The sequence below is a fragment of the Elgaria multicarinata genome, chromosome 1 (genome assembly GCF_023053635.1).
Source record: "Elgaria multicarinata webbii isolate HBS135686 ecotype San Diego chromosome 1, rElgMul1.1.pri, whole genome shotgun sequence".
Lineage (NCBI taxonomy): Eukaryota > Metazoa > Chordata > Lepidosauria > Squamata > Anguidae > Elgaria > Elgaria multicarinata.
Genome location: NC_086171.1, coordinates 122,201,262 through 122,221,906, shown reverse-complemented (window position 1 = coordinate 122,221,906; position 20,645 = coordinate 122,201,262). Strand labels below are relative to the sequence as shown.

General features: G+C 46.3%; 1 protein-coding gene across 1 annotated transcript in view; it reads left to right on the top strand.

Moving 5' to 3' along the window:
- Positions 1 to 19,595, top strand: part of BCAR3 (BCAR3 adaptor protein, NSP family member) — a 100,542-nt gene extending 80,947 nt beyond the window's left edge. Inside the window, exons 7-12 of the mRNA XM_063135960.1 lie at positions 4,390 to 5,021; positions 10,435 to 10,550; positions 13,122 to 13,293; positions 16,812 to 16,923; positions 17,435 to 17,647; positions 18,618 to 19,595. Coding sequence (XP_062992030.1) covers positions 4,390 to 5,021; positions 10,435 to 10,550; positions 13,122 to 13,293; positions 16,812 to 16,923; positions 17,435 to 17,647; positions 18,618 to 18,796 — 1,424 coding nt within the window. The 3' untranslated portion in view covers positions 18,797 to 19,595. The remainder of the gene's footprint in view (positions 1 to 4,389; positions 5,022 to 10,434; positions 10,551 to 13,121; positions 13,294 to 16,811; positions 16,924 to 17,434; positions 17,648 to 18,617) is intronic.
- Positions 19,596 to 20,645: the final 1,050 nt, after the last annotated feature.

The window sequence follows — 20,645 nt, the reverse complement described above, 5'->3', positions numbered from 1 at the left end:
CCACTACTTCTTACATGATGCCCCTCTTCCATTCCCCCTAATAAGTTGTGACCTGTTGCCGAGACAGTGCTGCTGCTCCCATGCCCTGCCTCTGGCCTTCTGGTTGGCCGCTGTAGGGAAACAGTATGCTGAACTACATAACCCTTTGGTCTGATCCAGCATGGCTCTTCTTCTGTCTTTACACTGTGTTAATTTTAAGGAACCAAAGGAAAAGTGGCAGTGGCCGGTTTTGCCTCAGATGAGGGGCTTTGGGGATGAGGGACTTCTTTTTACACATGCACACACACACACTTAAAGTCCTCCTCAGCAAAACCTCTTACATCAGGGAGAGCTTTTCTTCTGTGGTGATGGGGTTTGCATGTGCCTCAAAGGCCCCGTAGGTGTTTCCCCACATTATGGAAGCCATGAGCTTTACGGGTAATGAGCCATGTCCCTGAAGTTCATTCTTGTCATACCTCCTTGTATACTCTGGTTCTCTTTTTCAGTCAGTGTTCTTTCCGTGCAAAATGTGGGGCTCTTCCGAGTGAGTCACAAGCTGTTGTTTCTGCTTCTGCCCATCAGATTCCGTTACAAATCAGCTCCTATTCCAAGCCCTGGAGATTTTCCACCTCTGACAGTGCAGCCTATAATATTATCGTACCCACCACAGATTGACATGACAGTGCAGCTGCTTTGTATTTCTGAGATTGTTAAAGGAAGAATTGACATACTGGTGGGCTTTGCCACTGGACTGTCTCTAAACTACGCATCTAAAGTATGCGGCACTGGGAAGAATTTGAGTGATCCGAAACATTTTACCTCAGGAAACGATGACAATCTGAGAAAGACCCAGTGTTGGCTTGTGGGTTTGGCATGATGCCCTCTTTCCTGCAGAGGAATCCCCATAAGGCTCAGTGGAACACTGTTTCTTTCCTCTTCCCATGTTGGCCTGTGTGGCTGCAGGACATTATAGAAAATAATTAGTCTACGCGCACTTCCTAGGAACATAAGCAGCTGCCTTATATTGAGAGTCAGACCCTTGGTCCATCTAGTCCGGTATTGTCAACATTGACTGGCAACAGCTTTTCAGGGTTTCAAGCAGGATTCTTTCCTTGCCCTACCTGGAGGTGCTGGGGATTAAACCTGGGACCTTCTGCATACAAAACAGGTGCTCTACCACTGAGCTACAGCTCCATTCCTAACCACTGAGCCTCCCATATCTCCACTCAACCCTCCATCTCCAAGCTATTCAAGCTACCCAAGTTCCAGATCGTGAGTAAACTGCAATGCGCAAAGAAGGAAGATGGTCTGGGAATCGGGAAGGGTTGTGCCCACCATTAGTAGTCATTAAAAATAATAATCTTATGCCTATATTACCTGGAAAACAGAAAAAGGAGAAGTGGAATCTGTAATAAAATGTCGCAGTGTGGAGTGCTCCTGCTCAGGGTTCTAGCCAGCCAGCCAGCCTGCCATGCCCTTTCCAAAGATACTCCATTCCATTCCCCACTCTCCCCTGATATTCCACTAGGGTGACCATATTTAGGAAACCAAAAAAGAGGACACTTTGTGGGAGGGCAAGAAAGCAGCTTTCCGGGGCCTCCAGAAAGCACCTCATTCCCCCCCCCCATGCCACCTTAAAGGCCTTGATTAGAGTAGAGGAGGCGAAAGCCTGTCATTCTCCCCACCCCCCACCCCCCGGCCACACTAATGGCAGATGCCATTAGCATGGCGAAAGGCAATGATCTGCTTTCTTGAGGCCCCATAAAGCACACTTTCCCCTCCTCCACTCCAATCGGGGGCCCGGTTGGAGGGGAAAGTGTTTCATTTCCACTCCACTGCTCCAATCGGGCCCTTTTCTATAATGTTCGGGAATGACATGCTTTCCCCTTTAAGGCCCTGTTTGAAGCAGTGGGGGGAATGACACAGTTCCAGAAAGTGTGTCATTCCCCCATGCCACGCTAATGGTAGCCTTAAAGGGGAAAGCGTGTCATTCCAGGACATTACAGAAAATCCCCCTGACACCCAGGATCGAAAAAAAACCAGGACATATGCGGGGAAATCCTGACAGTTGGTCACCCTATATTCCACCCATTCCCGAACAACCAGCCAGCATTCTGTGAACCACTGACCATGCTCAGGTCTCATGGTGCTGTTTTAGTTCCCCTGCCCCTTAAGGTTTTTTCCTAATGTGTTTTTCTTGCTACTGCTGCTGTTCTTTTACTTCTGCAAACTTTCTGCTGACATCATCCTACTGTGCATGGCTTTGGTTACATAAGGATTGGCCTATTCTAATGAGACAATAGTTTACACACTCACTTCCTCGACAGGGAAACACATTCTCTTGGTACCCTCGGCTATCCTCGCATGGTCTGTCTATTAATTTCAGTGTATGTGTTTTAATAAAGTAATATAAGTAAGACAGAAAAAAGGCAGGGCCTGGCCCAATGAGCTTACAATTCAAATTCAACTGTAGGGGAGACCACAATTTTTATTTTTATTTTATTAATTGTTGCATTTATATCCTGCCTTTTTTCCTCAAAGAAACCCAAGGTGGCATTCATAATCCTTCTGCTCTCTATTTTATCCTCACAACAACAACCCTGTGAGGTAGGTTGGGCTGAGAGTCTGTGACTGGCCCAAAGTCACCCAGGCTGAGTGGGTGACCCATGGCTGAGTGGGGACTAGAACCCGGATCTCCCAAATCCCAGTCCAACACTTTAGCCACTACACCACACTGGAAGGGAAAGGAGTGGCAAATGTACAGGCACTGGAGAGGATGATGGGCCCTTGACTGCTGATGCAAAATTCCTAGGGGCATAACACATATGCAAATTCAAGCATCCCTTCCATTTTGAAATTATATTAAAAAAAATCCCTCTGGCTAGTTCACAAGTTACCCCACAAGTTATTTGAGAGAGCGCCTTCTCACATATAGGCCACCCCAAGCTCTACTTTCTGAAGGGGAAACCTTGCTTACCATACCCCAGCCTACTGTGGATCACTTTCCCCGTGATGCAGGAGAGGGCCTTCTTGCTTGTGGCACCCACCATGTGGAATGATCTCCATGTGGAATGATCAGGTAGGGTCCTAGTGTGGCATGCTGCCAAAGACAACTGAAGACACAGTTGTTTGCCCAGGCGTTTCTCTGCCTGCTAGCTTTGTCACCCACCCCTGGCTTTTTTAATGGGATTTTATTGGTTTTATTATTATTTTATTGTTTTAATGATTGGTTTTATTGTATTTTATCATGATTTTATCTTGTGAACCACTTTGGGATGATGATGATGATTGAAAAGCGGTATAGAAATTCTCTTAAAGAAATGAATCCTTGAGAGGATACAGACCCGTAGCTTCTCTTTCTGACCTTGGTAGTTCCCTCCTGTTCTTTGTTGACCAGTTTTGGTCTTTTTAGCTTCTTGGACAAAGCAACAAGCCTCCACAGACATCTGGGCCAAGCTGTACAAGGCGAGTTGCTTATAAAGTGGAGGCTGCTGGTTTACGGCTGGCTGTTTCCTGTTCTTCTCGCTCCCAGGAACCACCCTGCTCGGTCGTTCTAATTTGCTCCTCTGATTTGTCTCAGTTTTACATTTCCCAGGTAGCTGGGGCCATGTTGTCCAGACTGCTATTGTGTGTGGGAACTCCAGTTCACATGGATTCACCTTAGGCTGGCCTTCCCCCAACCAATGCCCTCAGATGGGTTGGACTACAGCTCCTATTTTCCCCAGCCAGCAGGACCATGCTGTCTGGGGATGCTGGGAGTTGTAGTCTAAGTCATCTAGACAGACAGGCTCTCCCACAGACAGGCTCTCCCACACTAGAGGCATTCAAGAGGCAGCTGGACAACCATCTGTCAAGTATGCTGTAGAGTGGATTCCTACATTGAGCAGAGGTTGGACTCGAAGGCCTTTTAGGCCCCTTCCAACTCTACTATTCTATGATTCTATGACCCGGATTGGGGAAAGGTTGCCTTAAGCTCTGTCCCTGTGACTAGCTCTGACTCTGGGAATGCATTTTGTCTATGTCCCTCCCCGACAGCCTTGGAAATCGGCTAGTAACTTTGGGAGCAGCGCTTTCACGAGACCATTTCAGAGTGTGAAAACAGCAGGGAGAAAGGAAATTGCCCTGTGATATCTTTTGTATGACTCGTCGTGTGGTCAAGTCACTCTTGTGAGCTTCCAAGCCCTCCTCATTCTTCATGCTCGTGGAACTGTTGGCATGAGAAGAGAAGCCTGCCACAGCTCCAGGCTACTTATTGCCAAAATGTGTGGCTCCAAGCTCCTTGGCATGGGCCTTCTAAAAAACTTGGCCTTGGGAATCCTCCTTTTCCCCATCTCTCTGACAAAGCTCTGGTCTCTTGTCATTTGATACCTTCATAACACTTGCTCTACCCCCACCCCCTTTAACCTCCAGGTTCAAGGTATCCATCTCAGGGAACCGAGATCGAAAGCAGCCCTTGTCCAAAGTCTCCGGCATTCCGAACTGGCAGCGAACCGGCTCTGAGCCCCCTGGTCTTCCGGAGATTCGCCTCCGAGTTGCAAATCAGCGATGTTCTCCGGGGTTCCGACAGCCAGCTGTACCCTAAGCCTCCACCCAAGCCCAGCAAAGTGCCCTTTCTGAGGCCACCACAGGGTCCGGAGGCCCTGTACTGCGAACTGAATGCGGCCATTCCCACAGACGGCTGGGCGCCAAAGCAGCCTTTGTGTCAGAAGAACAGCTTTGTCGGGCAACTGACAACACAGGAGAATGGCACACATTCATCCAGGCATCCTGAAATGAGCCACTTGATTCTGGACGACCAGGATTCTTTGCTGAGCTCTGTGGACCTGCCTGCAGCCCAGATGGAGATGAGCAAAGAGAGCTGCATCTTTGTCGCGCCCGTTCTCGAGATGGTCTCTGGTTTCAGGCCGAACGATTTTGAGTCGAAACTCCTTCCACTGGAAAACAAGCCCTTGGAGACAGCAATGCTGAAGAGGGTGAAGGAGCTGTTCACTAACAACCATGCGAAGGTCATCGCTCGGCATATGCTTAGGATGGACTGCAAGGTAAAACCGTCTGTTTCTTTAAGAAAAGATAATAAAGGGAAACAAGCCCAAAGAGCACTGTCCCTTTAAAAGAAACGGCCTTGTTCAACCAGATCCAGCCGTATATTTAGACTAGTGCCCTGACTCGCACAACAGCCAGAATCAAGGGTGTTTTAATGGCACAAGCTTCGGATATTTATATTTATTTATCATTAACTTTTATATCCCCCCTTTTTTCCAAAGGCAGCTTATATAGCCCTCTTCCTCTCCATTGTATTCTCACAACAACCCTGTGTGGTAGGCTAGGCTGAGAGTGACTGGGCCAAGGTCACCCAGTGAACTTCACAGTTAAGTGGGCACGAGAACCCAGGTCCATAGTGTTTATTCATGTATTTAGCACACTTCATTAACCTTGACTCAATCTAGGACACACACACATAATAAGCATATGATAGAATCTCCTATTATAAAGAAATGATATCAAAATGCAGCTCCAAACCAGCAGAAAACCAGCAACATTTGGGAAAAAACCCAGGACAGAGAATAAAGGGGTTTCTACCTGGTTCCTAAGAAGTGTGACTGCCAGGCAAACATCTCTAGGGATGTTAATTTGACTATGCAACCTCTTGTCGGCCCAACGGGGGGTGGGGAAACGTAGCTGCTAGACACATATTGAAAGGATTGCCTGTTCTGGCCCTTCGAAAGTGAATGGCACACAATAAAGAGATAGCAGTCATGGGGTTCAATGGACCTTCTGGAAATAATTCAGGCCTTGCAGTGGCAGGAGAGGGTTAAGAGCTAGACAGCCTTTCATGAGGGTAGTGTTCATTTCTTCTTGGGATGCAGATCACTCCTTAGTTTTGGTAAAAATCCAAATGACATTTGGCTCCTGATGCATCTTGTCCTCTGGGATGTAGTTAGCAAGGCAGCTCCTGACTACATGGGCTCCAAGGTAGCCGGATCCGGGACTCCTGGCATGCGAACTCTGCCCTCTAGTGGAGCTGCCTTTGAAATATATGGAGCTCTTTGTCTTTACGGGAATGAAGGATTTCGATTTTTGTGGCAAAAGGTGTGCTGGTGGGTAAGCACCCCACATTTTAAACAGCAAGCTCTTGCAAGGGACAGTGTTCTTTGTCTCAGACAGTGAGACAAGTGTCTCATTTGTTTCTATGCTGTGTTTTAATGGAGATGTTTTTAATGTGGATGTTATTGTTAACCACCTTGAGTGCCATTTTTCTGGGCAGAAAGAGGGGATATAAATCAATAAGCAAACGAATAAATTAGACATAGCTAGGAATGCCGCAGGGCGTTTAGAAGAAACTTTTAGAAAGAAATGAGGTTCAGACTTTTCCTTGCAACTAAAACCTTATCAAGGAAACTAGGTAGCAGGGGGAAGCAACCTGGTACCCTCCAAATGCATTGGGCTACAATATCCACAAGCCCCAACCAGCAAGGTCAGGGATTATGGGATTTGTAGTCCAAAACATCAGGAAGGCACCAGGTTGCCTTCCCCCGAAGTAAAGCGGTGGACTGCACCAGCTATTCTTGATTCACCCAGGTACGTGTCGTAGGAGTAAGTGCTGATGACGACACTTCTAGAATCAAGTTCATTTCAGCAGCAAACAATAAGCTGGTCCATCTACTCTGCTGATAATGGCTAGCCCAAATATACTAGCAGGAGCAGCATTGGGCATTGGGGATGCAGTACAAATCAGCAGTGGTAGCCCCAAACGACTCTGATAACAAGTACATCTTGTATTTCTTGTTTCATGTTCAGAGGTAGCATTTAGAGTCTGGTGAAGCCGATATCAGAACGCAAAAAGGGGTTTGTTGGCCTTCAAAGCCATCTTTCCTGCTGTGGTAATCTCCTGCACTCGCTTTCTGTGAAAATAACCTGTCACTTTGAATCCCTTCCTAGTAACCTCCCGAGTGTCAAATGGCATTATCTCGGCCCCAGCTTCACCGTGATCTCTCCCCTTTTGCTGTCACCAGTTCAATGACGTCCTTCCAACGCTTCCCCGTAAAGCTATTACGGGCTTGTTAGAATTGACAGCCTCTTTGAGGATTGTGTAAATCAAGTGGGCATCAGCTGTGGTCCGTTGCGCCGGGAGTGAGGCGATCTTTCTCTTGCACTCCTCCTCATTACTTAAGAGCACTCCACTCTGAGAGCTTAATCTAGATTTATGGGCAGTTTCAACTGGGCACTAGAGGAATTGCCTGTTTCCTGACATCCCATTCGCCACGGGCACCGGAGAGGTCTCCAGATGAGATCACTTAAGCCAAATAGCCCGTTTGGGCCCATCTTTAAGGGAAGGAGGATAATGTTACTAATGACACGTCGTGCCACCTGCCTGCAGCCCAGAGGGGCTAGAGGACCCTAATGAGGCTGACGCCGGATACTTGGATAATGCTGTAAAATATGACTGCCATTATGACTCATAAAGGTTGTTGGTGGAGGCTGTAAAACTTACCAGCTGTTACTCTCATCTGCCTCTTGGCCATAGAGGTTGGAATAGTGTCATAGGCCTGTAGCTCTAGCAAGTCCCCAGGCCACTGGATGTCACACAGGCCATCTTCGTCATCAATATACTGCTTACCATATCTAAAAAAAAAAAACCCTCTTAAGCGGTTTACAAAATCAAAAATTAAAATTCAATATGCATCAGTGGCTTCTAATGCTTGTACAAATCACAGTAATATGGAGGTTGCAAGGGAAGGTGCAGTTGGGTGTACACCCGTGTTTCACCAGCATACCCCTTTTGTTAAGAGGAGTAGGCCATATTATATACAACTGTCTTGGCTGGGGGTATTGATTGAATGGGTGGGATTTGACTCTGTGAACTGGACGCTCCTACAAGCAGAAGCAGGGGGAGGCTTTTTTTGGGGGGGGGGGAGAGCATATACCCTTTCCTTCTGTGTGGCCCTGAAAATCTACTCCAGGGCATTGGGGGACCCTTGAGAACAGCGCTGGGGGCTGCAGAGGGAAGGAGGAATTGGCAGGAATTGCCACCCTGCCCCCTTCCTCCAATGGGGAGTCTATACTAGATCTTGGTTCCCTCTGTGAACAGAGAGAGCCCTTCCCTTCGCAGAGGGGGAAATCCCCATTCAACCCAGAATTCCTATCAGAGGAAAGAAACCTGGGTCCATTTTAGTGTCACAGGGATTTTCATAAGCATGAGGAAATGAGTTGAGACTTACGCTACAGGAATCCAGAGAGGAGGGCCCAGGTTGCCTCCAAGGCGCTCTTGAAACCCTTTATTAAGGCACCCACGCCTTTCAAAGTGGTTGATTCTTTTTTGCTGGATGGTGGGGGGAGGGGGGTTGAAACAGTTTGATCAAGACGGCCGCCAGGAGCAAAAAACCCCGATTCTGTGTGCAGTCATGGTGAAATAGGTGTGCTTGACCCAGAAGATGAGCAGTCTGACTCCTTGCTTCTTCAGAAATTGCATTAAGTACACCTTTTGAGGCATCCTCCTTGCTTTGTCCCTGTATTTAGCTTAATGAAATGAATGTCCTGTGCTATTTTCTGTGCTAGAATGTCAAGTGAACCCGCACACCAGTAGATGGATATTTCGTTCTTGAATAATTAACCTTTCTATTTGGTCTTTACAGCCCCATGGGATGCTGCCTTTCCATGGTTACGTTTCCTCTGCTTCCCTCCCTCTCCATAGCTAGATTAAATTAGGCTACTGTCCAAATGTTTGATAAAATTCAAGGCAGTCTTCATAAGGCTACCCGGTCTCTTATCCAAGCATGGACCCAATCCAGACCTGCTTAAGTGTACTGAACTTGCTGAATGCCTTGAGACCAGCCTTCCCCAACCTGGTGCCCTCCTGATGCCAATGACCATGCTGACTAGGATGATGGGAGTTGTAGTCTCAACACATCTGGAGGGCGCAGGTTGAGGAAGGCTGCTTTAGGCCATACCTTAGGAATGCTTTCTGGGATGGTTTATCAGCAGTCAACCCCCTAAATAGTTGTGGTCAGATGGGCAAGTTTTGTTGATGACAGTTTTTCAACGTATTAATTTAACCGACCTGCTGCTTAAATTTGTTTTACATTATGAAAATAGTTTGAACTATGTGGTTTTCCTCCTTTTGTGAGTATACACCCTGCTCTTCCCCTACTCTCTTCTCAGAACACTAAACATTGTTTCCAAAAGATTCAGTGTTTTGTTAAGATAGGAAAGGAACCGTGAGCTCAGAAACTGTTCCACCCCAGTGAGTGCTATGAAAGAAAACCTGAATGGCGTCATCTAGGCAGAACAACTCTTGAGGCTTCCTGGCAAGCTGGGGAGGAAGTGGGGATAGCAAGGAGATGGCAAGTTTTGGAATGCCAGTCGGCTGGGGGCGTGGGGGAAGCTGGCCTTGCCTGCTCATGTACCTTTTAAAAGCATGATACATTTCCCAGAGAAGCAACAGCTACAGGGAGCTTGCTTTCCCCTTCCCTGTCAGAAATAACATCTCTAAGAACTTTCGAACTAAGGACTTGTGTCTGTTTGCTTTTTTCCTCCATCCTCCCAATCCCTTTTCCTTTTGTGTCGTGTCTTTTAGATCAGGGGTGGGTAGCAGATAGATTTGGTAGGTAGTCCAAGGGTTTGGCAGTAGATCTGCAAGATTTCTGATTCCCAATTGTTTAACAGTAGTAGCCCCAAAACGGCTCCCCCTCCTTTTCCTTTACTGCTGAAATGATGGGAGCTGGAAGGAGGGCGTAATCAGAGTGAATTTGATGGGGACTTTGGGCTGCGTTCAGTTCACATTTCAGGGCACAACAGCAGCAACAAAATGACTCTTTTCTTTTTTGAAGTAATCAGGAGTGGGTATTTGTTTGGAAGGACAATGTACGCCGTTCAGTTCTGGAACTTTAAACATTTTCCTGGGCTCAGAATTCATTAATTCAAAGTGTATGTCTTTTGCACCAGGATATAACGGTTCTAGTAGAAACAAAAACAAGTCCGAAGTTTGCCTGCCCCACTTTAGATTGTAACCTGAGGGCAGGGAATCTCTTATTATTAATCCAAAAAGGCCTTTTTCAGCTGAAGAGCCGGGTAAAAATGTGGGGAAATAAATAAATAACAGAAATCAGCAGGCCTTTCGCTGTGTGGAAGTAACTGGTTGTATCCCATGTTAGACTAACTGAAGTCCCATACTGACTGGTTGTAAAGTTGGCAACCCCATTGAGAGCTGCTAACGAATTTTATTGGAGCTCTGTGAAGATTTTGACCGGAAGAATGACACGTCCCTTCAGAGATCTGTTGTCCTGTGTTATATGAATTGCTGCTGCAAGTGGATAGCCCTTAACATGTCAGGTGGGGGCTCATTCAATGTGTAGAGAGGCAGGAGGAGGATTTTTTTAAACATAAATCTTGGTTAATGTTCAGGCTGTCCTGTTTCCATCCTGACTCATTCTGTGTGTGCACTCTTGCACTTGACAGGTTGCTAGGATACTAGAGGTCTCCGAAGAGATGAGGAGGATTATGGGAGTGAAGTCAGGCCTGGAACTTATTACATTGCCATATGGACACCAACTGCGCCTTGACATAATTGAAAGGTAAATGTTGTTATAGTTACCTTACGTTTCTCTCCCCATCCCTCCCCTGGACACTTCATTTCAAATATCAGGCTGCCAACCAAATCTTTGAGATTCATTTTAAATCTCCATGCAAAAACATTTCGGTCAATTTCACCCTTCCGCTCACATTTTTTTTTTTTTTACTATAGCTATTAATAGATTGTATAGATTATTACTGGATTACATATTAATAGATTACCTGGGAATTGGCTAATATACCCATGAAGAGATGGGGAATAAGTAGGAAGTAATTTTATTGGGCAGCTGAGCTACAAAGTAACCTTTTGGAAATAAGTGCCCAGGAGAATATTTGTATATCTTCTCTTTCAAAGCTGCTGTTTAATTAATTGATTAATTCATAGATTTTCTATACCACTGAACGTATTTAAAAAGTATCTCTAAGCAGTTCATAAAATACATTAAAATACATAAAAATTGCTAAAACATTCACATTAAAATCACTTCAAACACTGTCATTTTAAGCATGTTTATGTGGATGCAAATTTCATGGAGGTCAGGGAGACGTAAAACATGTTTCCGATTGAGATGTACTCGAGTCACTCTTTTGAAGAAAAACATTGCTCAATGGTAGGACACATTATTTGCATGCCAAAGGTCCCAGGTTCAATCCTTCTTATGTCCAGTTAAAAGGATCAGACAGCAGGTGAGAAAAAGAGACCTCTGGCCAGAGATCCTGGAGATGTATTTTAATGTAGTGGTAGATAAAAAATGTAAACCACTTAGAGATGTTCTATTAAACAGTATATAAATATTATACATACATAAAGAAATAAAATATCTTTGTTAAGCAGCAAATAAGTCTGAAAGGATTGTACCATGGGCTGAAAAATGCAACGCCTTATGTTCCACACGTCTCTCACAAAGATAATCCGAACAATCTAAGAGCAAAATGTATTTTCAGAGATACTGAAAGCCTCCTTTGAGGCCTACAAAGTAATAAATGTGGGCCTCAAACTGCTGCATTGAAAACTACAAGGACTGCACATGCATGCAAACCCTCCAGAAAAGTTGCATGCAGCAGTTTCAGAACTTTTAGCCAATCGTGGGGTTGTCATGGTTTCCTGCTCCCGATCCCAGGGCAGGGCATGGTCTGACTGGCTGTTCCTGCTCTTGCCAAGCAATGAGATGACCCACTCCTGTGCTGTTGTGATGGACATCTTTAAATTGCTGTGCCGCTCTTGGCACCTGTGCTGCCAGCATGAGAGCTGGCAAGTTCTCTCGTCCCAGGCCCTTCCAACAGAGCTGAAATTCTTTTGTAGGCTTGTCATGCCTGGACACATTGCATTACTGTCTCCCCGTCTCCTCTCTTCTTCCTCAAAAAGGTGGGCAGCAGTGAGGCAAGGATTGTCAAAACAATCATTGGGCATCCAAAGTATTTGCTCTTAGTTTCCTCTGGCTCTCTGCTTGGGGCTTGCTTAAATCGCTCCTCCTTCCCCAAGATGGGAACTGTGCAAATCAGACCGATGGCTGGCTATTCCCTACTCTGAAACAATGAAAGCCTGCATGTTGATTATCTCCCGTGATGCTTCTAAATGCGAGGAATTGGTCACACGGGCAGAGTGTTGTCACACATGACAATCTCGGTGTTGCTTTTAGGACTTTGCCCTTACACAGAGAGATTTCCAAGGTAGAAAAATGGTAGCGCCCAAAGCCACTAGGACCACCACGCCGATGAGCTCTCTGGGACACGAGAGAGGTGCTACCTACACAGTGTGGGGCTCTGCAGCAAGTTATGATTATAATGTGACACTAATAACGGACTACGTATTTTTTTATTTGGTTCATCTATTCAAATCTTTTCATCAACACAGCTTTCAGTTTCTAAAACCTGTCCCCAATTAAATTGGACAGCAGATTTTTAAATCTGCTTTTAAGGGTTAGGTCCAGACTTCGTCATGCTTGGTTGGACTAGGCCCATTGAAATCAATGGGCTTGTGCTGGAGGAAGTGGGGGAGGTGGCGATCCAAATGGTTAATTTCCTCCCCCTGCAGTCTCCTGTGTCTCCCAAGAAGCTGGCCTGGAGGGCTGGAGGACTCTCTGGAACGGCATGAGAAGTATGAGCACCATGCAGGGGTCTGAAGGGGGAAGGGGGTTTCAGTGGAGCCTCTGCTTGATCCTTGGGGGACAGAGTGCCCTCTTCGAAGCACCATCCCTCACACAGGAGGGAATGTCTCTTCTAAGAAGGTGCTCACTGTGACAGAAACGTGCATCATAGCAAAGGAATAAGTTTTCTCCAGATTTTATTGTAAATATATGCTGATATAATCAATCAATCAATCAATTGCTAAAGGCTCATATGGGGTTGTTGTTTTTAATCGGCCCTAACACGATTAGATTGGCGAGCCTGCAATGCCGTGTGCTCATGTACATTCAACGTCCTTGTGATCAAAATGGTGGTGGCAAGAGCGTGATGCCTCTTCTGTACTCGGATCTTTTCCTCACCTAGATTGAGTCCCACGTGGAGTGTGGCACCACGGGGCTCTTTTGATAACTTGCCCTTGACTGTCTCCAATTGGCTTTTCCCTTTAGACACAACACTATGGCGATAGGAATAGCAGTGGATGTCCTCGGCTGCACAGGAAACTTAGAAGAGCGAGTTGCTACGCTAAACAGGATCATCCAGGTGGCTGTGGAACTCAAAGACTCCATGGGGGATCTATATGCATTCTCAGCTATAATGAAAGCCCTCGAGATGCCTCAGGTAAAAGGAAATCCCTATACTGGGGTATTCAGTGTAATGAATTTATTTCTCAAAGGGCCCAACAGTATACAAACAGATAAAATTAAAAGGGGCCCTTAACTGAAAGCGTGAACACCTTTATATTATTTCTCTCGTGTGTGTGTGTGTATGTGTATGTGTGTGTGTACCCCACCCATTCAGTTTAGATGATGCTTCTAGGATGGCTTACAATAAACATTTAAACATAAACATATAAATAAACAGTATTTAACACAAGAGAGCAAATCCAAAACCACATGGTACCACAATATCAATCCATTTATTGAAGCCAACCAAATACAGGTTTTAGCCAATTACATAGACAAAAGTTATACACAGAGTATAAAAGTGTGTTATATACAAAAGAATAGATAAAATGTTACAAAATGTTAAAACGTTCATACACATACAACTAAAACCTTACATGTTAAAATATTAAAACATACAGCAACTTAAAGAGGCCTGCATAAATAAAGAGCTCTTCACCTGCAGGCAAAAGGACACAAGACTTGGCACCAGGTGAGCCTCTTTGGGGGTAGCGGTGCCACAGCAAAGAAGGCCCTTTCCTCAGCCCTAGGATGAGGCTGAAGGCAATCAAAATGACTTGCAGCAGTTCTGGATCGATGAGAGGGGGACAGGATCTGCGCAGGGCTGGCCAGTGCAGGGCCGGCTTTAGGCTAACACAAGCACCTGCTTGAGGATGCCAAGGCAAAGGCGTGGAATGTTTAATTGCGTAGCGAGCCTAATTAAGCAGAAAGACTCGTCAGCCACTTCCCCTGTAGGTGGTGCCCTTTTGGGAAAGAGAGGAAGAGAAGATGCTCGAGAATGAAGGATCGTATCTTTCATTAGTTCCCACAAGCAGAGATCACCAGCAGCAGCTTTCTGCCACTGCTGCGTTGTTTGTACCACTTGCAGGGCTGTAAGCTCCGTTTCCTTGGCAGTTGTGGTGCTGTGGGGAGCAGGACAGGGCCATGTTGCCTTTGCCCAGCAGGCTGAGAGGGGAATTTCTCTTTCATGGGCTGAAGCTACAGCTCACTCTCCCACCCGTTCACAGACGATTTGCTTGGGAGTCAGCGATAATGAATAATGTGTTGATCATTGGTTGGTACTGAGCTTTTCTTTCTGCCTTTCCTTTGATTTTGTGTTGCAAATTGCAATCCGAGAACAGAGAACTAGCTGGGTAAAAAAATCCACAGGCACAGTTGCTGTTTTTGTGGCTGCCCACTCAAACCTCTCCTTGTTTGCTTGTTCGCTTTATTTTAAGAAATGTACGAAGAGAACACTAGTTTTGCCAGGAACCTACCTACACAGTGGCCTAATCTACACTAAGCAGGATATTGCACTATGAAAGCGGTATATAAGAGGCAGGAGCCACACCAAGCAGGATATAGCAGTATGAAAGTGGTATATGGTTGGTGTCAATGGCCCCCAACAGTTGTCAGTGCACTTCAATACCGCTATAAAGCAGTAGTGTGGCTCCTATACTGCTTTCATACTGCTTTCATGGTGCAATATCCTGCGTGGTGTAGATTAGGCCAGTGTTCCTCCTATCTGCAGTGCCTTGCATACAATAAACTGGATCCAGAGTAGTGTCTAGTGGATTCCACCACCACTGCAGGAAAGGGGTGGGGAGGTGACCTTTACAGTCCCCCCTTGGCCTCCTGAAAAGTTGCTCTGGAGGGCTGGGAAGTAGGGGTGTGCACGGACCCCCCGCTCCGCCCACAGGCCGATCCGAAAATTTTGGATCGGCCCACTCCGCTCCGCGCCGCTCTGCCCATACTCCACTCCTCTTCGCCGCGGAGCTCCGGCTCCGAATCGGAGCTCCGCAGTGGAGGGGAGTGGTGCCAGGTAAGGCTGGGAGAGGAGGGTGGGAGGTTTACCGGGCCCTGCCGCCATCGCCGCCCGTGCGGCGACGGCGGCAGAGCCCAGTAAGGGACCAAGGGAGAGGGGGGCCTTACCTGCCTCCGTCCGCGGTCCGTCGGCGTCTTCAATTGAGCCTGCGGTTCAACCAGGAAGTCTGGGCCGCAAGCGGGCTCAATTGAAGACGCCGACGGACCGCTGACGGAGGCAGGTAAGGAAGAGGAGGGCAGGGGGGTTACCGGGCCCTGCCGCCATCGCCGCCCATGCGGCAACGGCGGCAGAGCCCGGTAAGGGACCAAGGGAGAGGGGGGCCTCACCTGCCTCCGTCCGCGGTCTGTCGGCGTCTTCAATTGAGCCCGCGGTTCAACCAGGAAGTCTGGGCCGCAAGCGGGCTCAATTGAAGATGCCGACGGACCGCGGACGGAGGCAGGTAAGGGAGAGGAGGGCAAGGGGGTTACGGGGGGGGGGGACAGCGACAGCGGCAGGGCCCGGTAAACCCCACTTACCTTTCCGGCAGAGCTCCGGATCGAGGCAAAGGATCCGCCTTCACCTTGATCCTCTTCGCCACGCTCCGCCGGCCCCCCAATCCTCTTCGCCTCCACCTTAAGGGCAGGCAAAGCCCCCCGCTCCGCTTCTAATTCGCCGGTCCGATTAGAAGCGGAGCACATCCCTACTGGAAAGGACTCTCTGGAGCAGCATGAGTAGCAAAGCAGGGGGAAGGGGGAGTTGGCAGAGATGGCCTCCCCACCCCCTTCTTCCAGTGGCGAGCCTCTACTGGATCCCAGTGCCTTTCAGTGAATGGAAAGAACCCTTGCAGTCACAGTATGGCCAGTCTGGATCCAAACTATTTCTTCTATTTCAGCAACTCAAAATAGCATTTAAAATAGGGGGTTTATCTTCAAAATGCACTATGTTTAATTGACACTTTCTTTTTAAAAAGGGTATGTTTCCCCCTTGAATGTATCCTGTAAGCAGTAGGGGCAGCTTTCATAGCCCAGGTGCTCTACTTGCAGGTTTGCAAATTACTTGTTAAATAGGAATTCACTTTAGGGCTGCAAGATCTACTTAGGAGTATTTCCGACCCCCAAGTCAAGCAGCAAGCAGGGTGCTTATTGAGCACAACTGTTGGCTCAGAGGACTCAAGTCCTGCTTGAGAAGGAGCTTCTCTAAGGAGCTGATTTGCTGGCTATGAAGAGTTCTTTTTAAGCAGCTTTCTGAAGCCCTCCCTGCCCTCAGCCCTGCTCTCAAGTGCTCCATCCAGTCTGCCACTGCCTGTGGTAGCCTTTCCCAACCTGTTGCCTTCCAGATGTGTTGGACTACAACTCCCATCATTTATGGTGTAGTCCAACACATCTGGGGGGGTAGCAGGTAGGGGAAGGCTGTCCAATGGGAAGTTTTTCGCACATGACTTCTGCTGATCTTTGAGGTTGCAAACTGCCCGCCTGAAAGAACAGCGGCAGGCCAAGGGCAGCACCCTTCCCACCCCCCAAATCCAAAGCAGTGCAACCGACTTGCTTTCCTGGGAAGTCGCTGCACCATGCTTTGTATGAGAGTCTAAGTTGCAGCATGTTCAGTGAGATAGTTTTGTAGCGTTTGAGAAGGTCAGGACACTTGACCATTTAGCAATTCTTCCTCTGCAGGTTGCAAGGCTGGAGCAAACGTGGACCACTTTGAGACACTGCTACACACAAACCGCCATTACGTACGAGAAGCAGCTGAAACCGTTCAGCAAAGCCTTACATGAAGGAAGAGGTGAGTGCTCCGTGTACAGTTGCAGACAGCTGCGTCACACTTTTCATCATCCGCAGGGGAGCCTAACTGAGTCACTAGGCCACATCCATCATTTCATTAATGGAGAATGCGGAAGCAAGTCAAGCCCTATCAGTGATGGTAATGAGCAGAATCCATTAGACAGAACCACATCCTGCCTCGCTCATGGCTCACTCCTGTTGTGTGGGAACAATGCAGAAGGGAGGGGAGGTCCTCTAGTTCCCTTTTGTTGAGCTCTGAACTGTTTTGTTGGTGAAGGGTATGAATAAAGAATACATGTGCAATAGCTCACACATCCACACACCCCTAATGAAAAGGGCCACAGGTGGACTCGTTTTTCAGGAATAGTACAGCATTCTCATGTATTCCCCCTTTTTAAAATAAGAATTGAGCAAATAAGCTTCCCTGGGACTGCAGCTAGGTTTATGGCCAGGTCACTTTCCCCCCACTTGCTAAAAGACGAGCATGTGCAAAACGTTTGCTTCATTTTCAGAGACCACCTGCGTTCCACAAAATGTCGTCACTGTGCCCCTGCTGATGCCGCTGGTTCATCTGCTGGAGCGCCAGGCTGTTGTGTTTGATGGGATGGACGTGTGGGAGAACACGGACCACAGCTGCGAAATAATGCTGAAACACTTGGCCACTGCTCGCCTGATAGCGCAAAATGCCAATCTCTACGCCACAAATGCAGAAAGGATACTAGCAGGTAGTAGGCACAAGCACCACTCTAGGGGTTTTTGTGTTTTTAATTCCACTCCCCCACCCCCCAAAAAAGGCAAGGGGGATCCTGGCCAGGGGTGTTGAAATGCAATCCTAAAAAACAGGGGCACTTTCCCCCTTGTTTCTGGGGCCTTGCTTTGTGCTGTAATGTTGAAGGATGGAGAGAGAAATGCATCTCTGCAGTCTACATAAGCTGCCAGCTTCGGCTGGGCTGTTTCCGTTCTGCCTCTTCATATGATCGATAGAAAGAGCTGAAATTGCAGCGTACCATAAGCAGCCTCCCTGCTCTTGCTAGGTACTCCCCATGACTTATTTCTTGAGAAGCACAAAACCATGAATTTGTGCAAAAGACGCATGAGTGAGTATGGTGGGAATTGTAGCTGAACAAACACATCTGGAGGGCACCAAGTTGGGGTAGGCTGTTTTAGAAACATGTCATTCGCAGGCTCAAAAGCATGCTGCTGGCTCAACCTTGGAAAAATAAATTTTCCAGAGGTCAAAAATTTCCTGCAATATTTTTAGAATTGATTAGCTTGCTACGGCCTCTGGTTTTTAGGTCAGGGCCTAGTTTATTTATCCATGTTTGGCCCCTTGAGGTTGGGGGACTCCAGACTCCATTTTCAAAATGGCTAATTTCTTATGAGGAGCATCCTTAGGGATGTCACCCTATAGAAGAATCGCCATCTGACCCACTATGGCCCCTATTGCAGCCACACCCTTTCTGGCTGCAATTCGCACAAGCATTTCAGGTGCCATATTCACACAAGGGAAAACAGCAGCTGCAGCTGGGAGGGGTGGCATTAGGTCAAACCTAACAGTCATCACAGACGTTCTGCATCGAGGAAGGCAAGAGTCCAGTGCCATTTTAAATTAATGTGGATGCTCGTCTAGAATGCCTTCATGGTGACAAGGCTATTTTATAGTAATGCTTCTACATTTCTCATTTTCTTCATCAGATTTTCAGCCAGATGATGAAATGAACGAGATCTTGAAAACGGAATTCCAAATGAGATTGCTCTGGGGCAGCAAAGGAGCACAGGTTAACCAAAGTGAAAGATATGAGAAATTCAACCAGATTTTAACTGCACTGTCCCGAAAATTAGAACCCCCTCAAACAAAGCAGACGGAGCAGTGAAATGTCTAATGAATTCTCAAATGCAGTTAATTCAATATGTTACTTAAGAGAAAACACTGTAAAATAAGGCTGTGCCAAATGTTTGCCCCCTTTTTTTTTTTTAGGGTAAGAAGATAGCTTTGGGGAGGCAAAAAAAAGTGTTTTTTTTAACAAAATACTTTTTGAGGAAAGTTTGCTGCCTGTTCATTCCCTGATCTGCTGCTGGTTTGGCACATTTTTAAAAAATTGCATCTTCTTCTTGGAAATAATGATCCCAGTCAACCAGGGATCATATAGTGAATACGATCACATGACACACATAGCCAACTGGGAATGAGAGCAATGCTCTTTCTGGATCATGGTTGTCCTCATTCTTAATGGTAAACACTTCCATACCATTTCAAAGCAACCCCTGAAAAGGGGGGGGGGGACGTTGCCACTGCCCAGAAAATTCCCAAGTTGCCCCCTCCTTTTTTAATGCTCTGCTGTCAAAAGTATAGCATCTACAGAGACTTTGGGATTTGTAAATTGTACTATGTGCATTTATTTATGAGTTACCTAATAAGAATGACTACTGATTTATAAAGTAATCTTTATTTATTGGTTTTGTTACCTGTCATGAACTCACGATCAACGAAGACACTGCCCATTACAGAAAGTATTGCAGACAGTGGTTTTATTAGATTTTTAGTCTTGCAGCCAATAATTTTATTAACAAACTGTAATGTAAATATGAGTAAAGATGAAAGAATGGCTTTGCAGAAGATATCAGTTGTATGATATCCCTTAAATGGATATGGGAGATTGTATATACACTTGTGAATTAAAGTGTATCTTTGAAATATTTTATTTCATTCTCTCAATAAATGAAAAAGGAGAAATATTTGGGGCCTCAAAATGTTCATGACTGAATTTCTCATCTTTCCTCGGAGCTTTCTTCTCCTTGATTATTCTGTGTCTTGATTCTCTATCCTGTTAGCGAGACATAAAACCTTGGCTTTATCTTGGGTTCTTCCCCTCCTGTGTGTGATATGCTGCCAAATCATGTTGCTTGTCCCTAAACACCTTTGTTAGAATCCATCCCTTCCTCTTCATTACCTCAGCTAAAAGCAAACTTTATGTTCTGTTCCCCTTGCCTGAACTACTGCAACTACCTGCTCTCTGACCTTTCTTTAGTAGCCCTCAATCGTCTCTCCTCTGCCCAGAACTCTTACCAAAAACATTTTTTTTACATCATTCATACCATGCTACACTTCTCTTAAATTTCTTTGGGCTTCCGATCCCATCTGCAGTAGATGTGGAGAGTGAAAGAGGAAGTGTTGGGAGAAAAGATGGCTACAATGGATTACGTTACTCTGTAAAGCACCAGCTACATTTCTGCTGGTATGGGAGACTCTGATCCAGATTGCAGTTGGTTGCAAGTTTATTTTTCCTTTGAATGGTTGCATCCATAGTCACTTAATTGGCTTTTTGAATACTAAAACCTCCCTTCATTAATATGTAGATTTAGTCCCCCATATAGTGCATACAATTAACAATTCTCTCCTCTCCACCTCTGCCCCAAAAGATGAGCCATGCTCCCTTCGCAGCAGGGAAAACTGCTATGCTAAGGAATGACTGTTCCCATCACTAGATGTCTGTGACATTGCATTTTCACAGCATCAAAATATTAAAGTGTCTGAGTGATAGCAGTAGGGCCAGCTCAACCATTAGGCCTAGTGAGTGCACTTTAAATAATAGATGAGGATGTGGAATGGCCTTCCTTCGAAGACAGTAATTTGTTAATTATTACATTTTACCCATGTGGTATGGCACTACTTGGATTTTCTAAGTCAGGCATCAAAAGGCCTAGCATCATCTCTGGTTGACA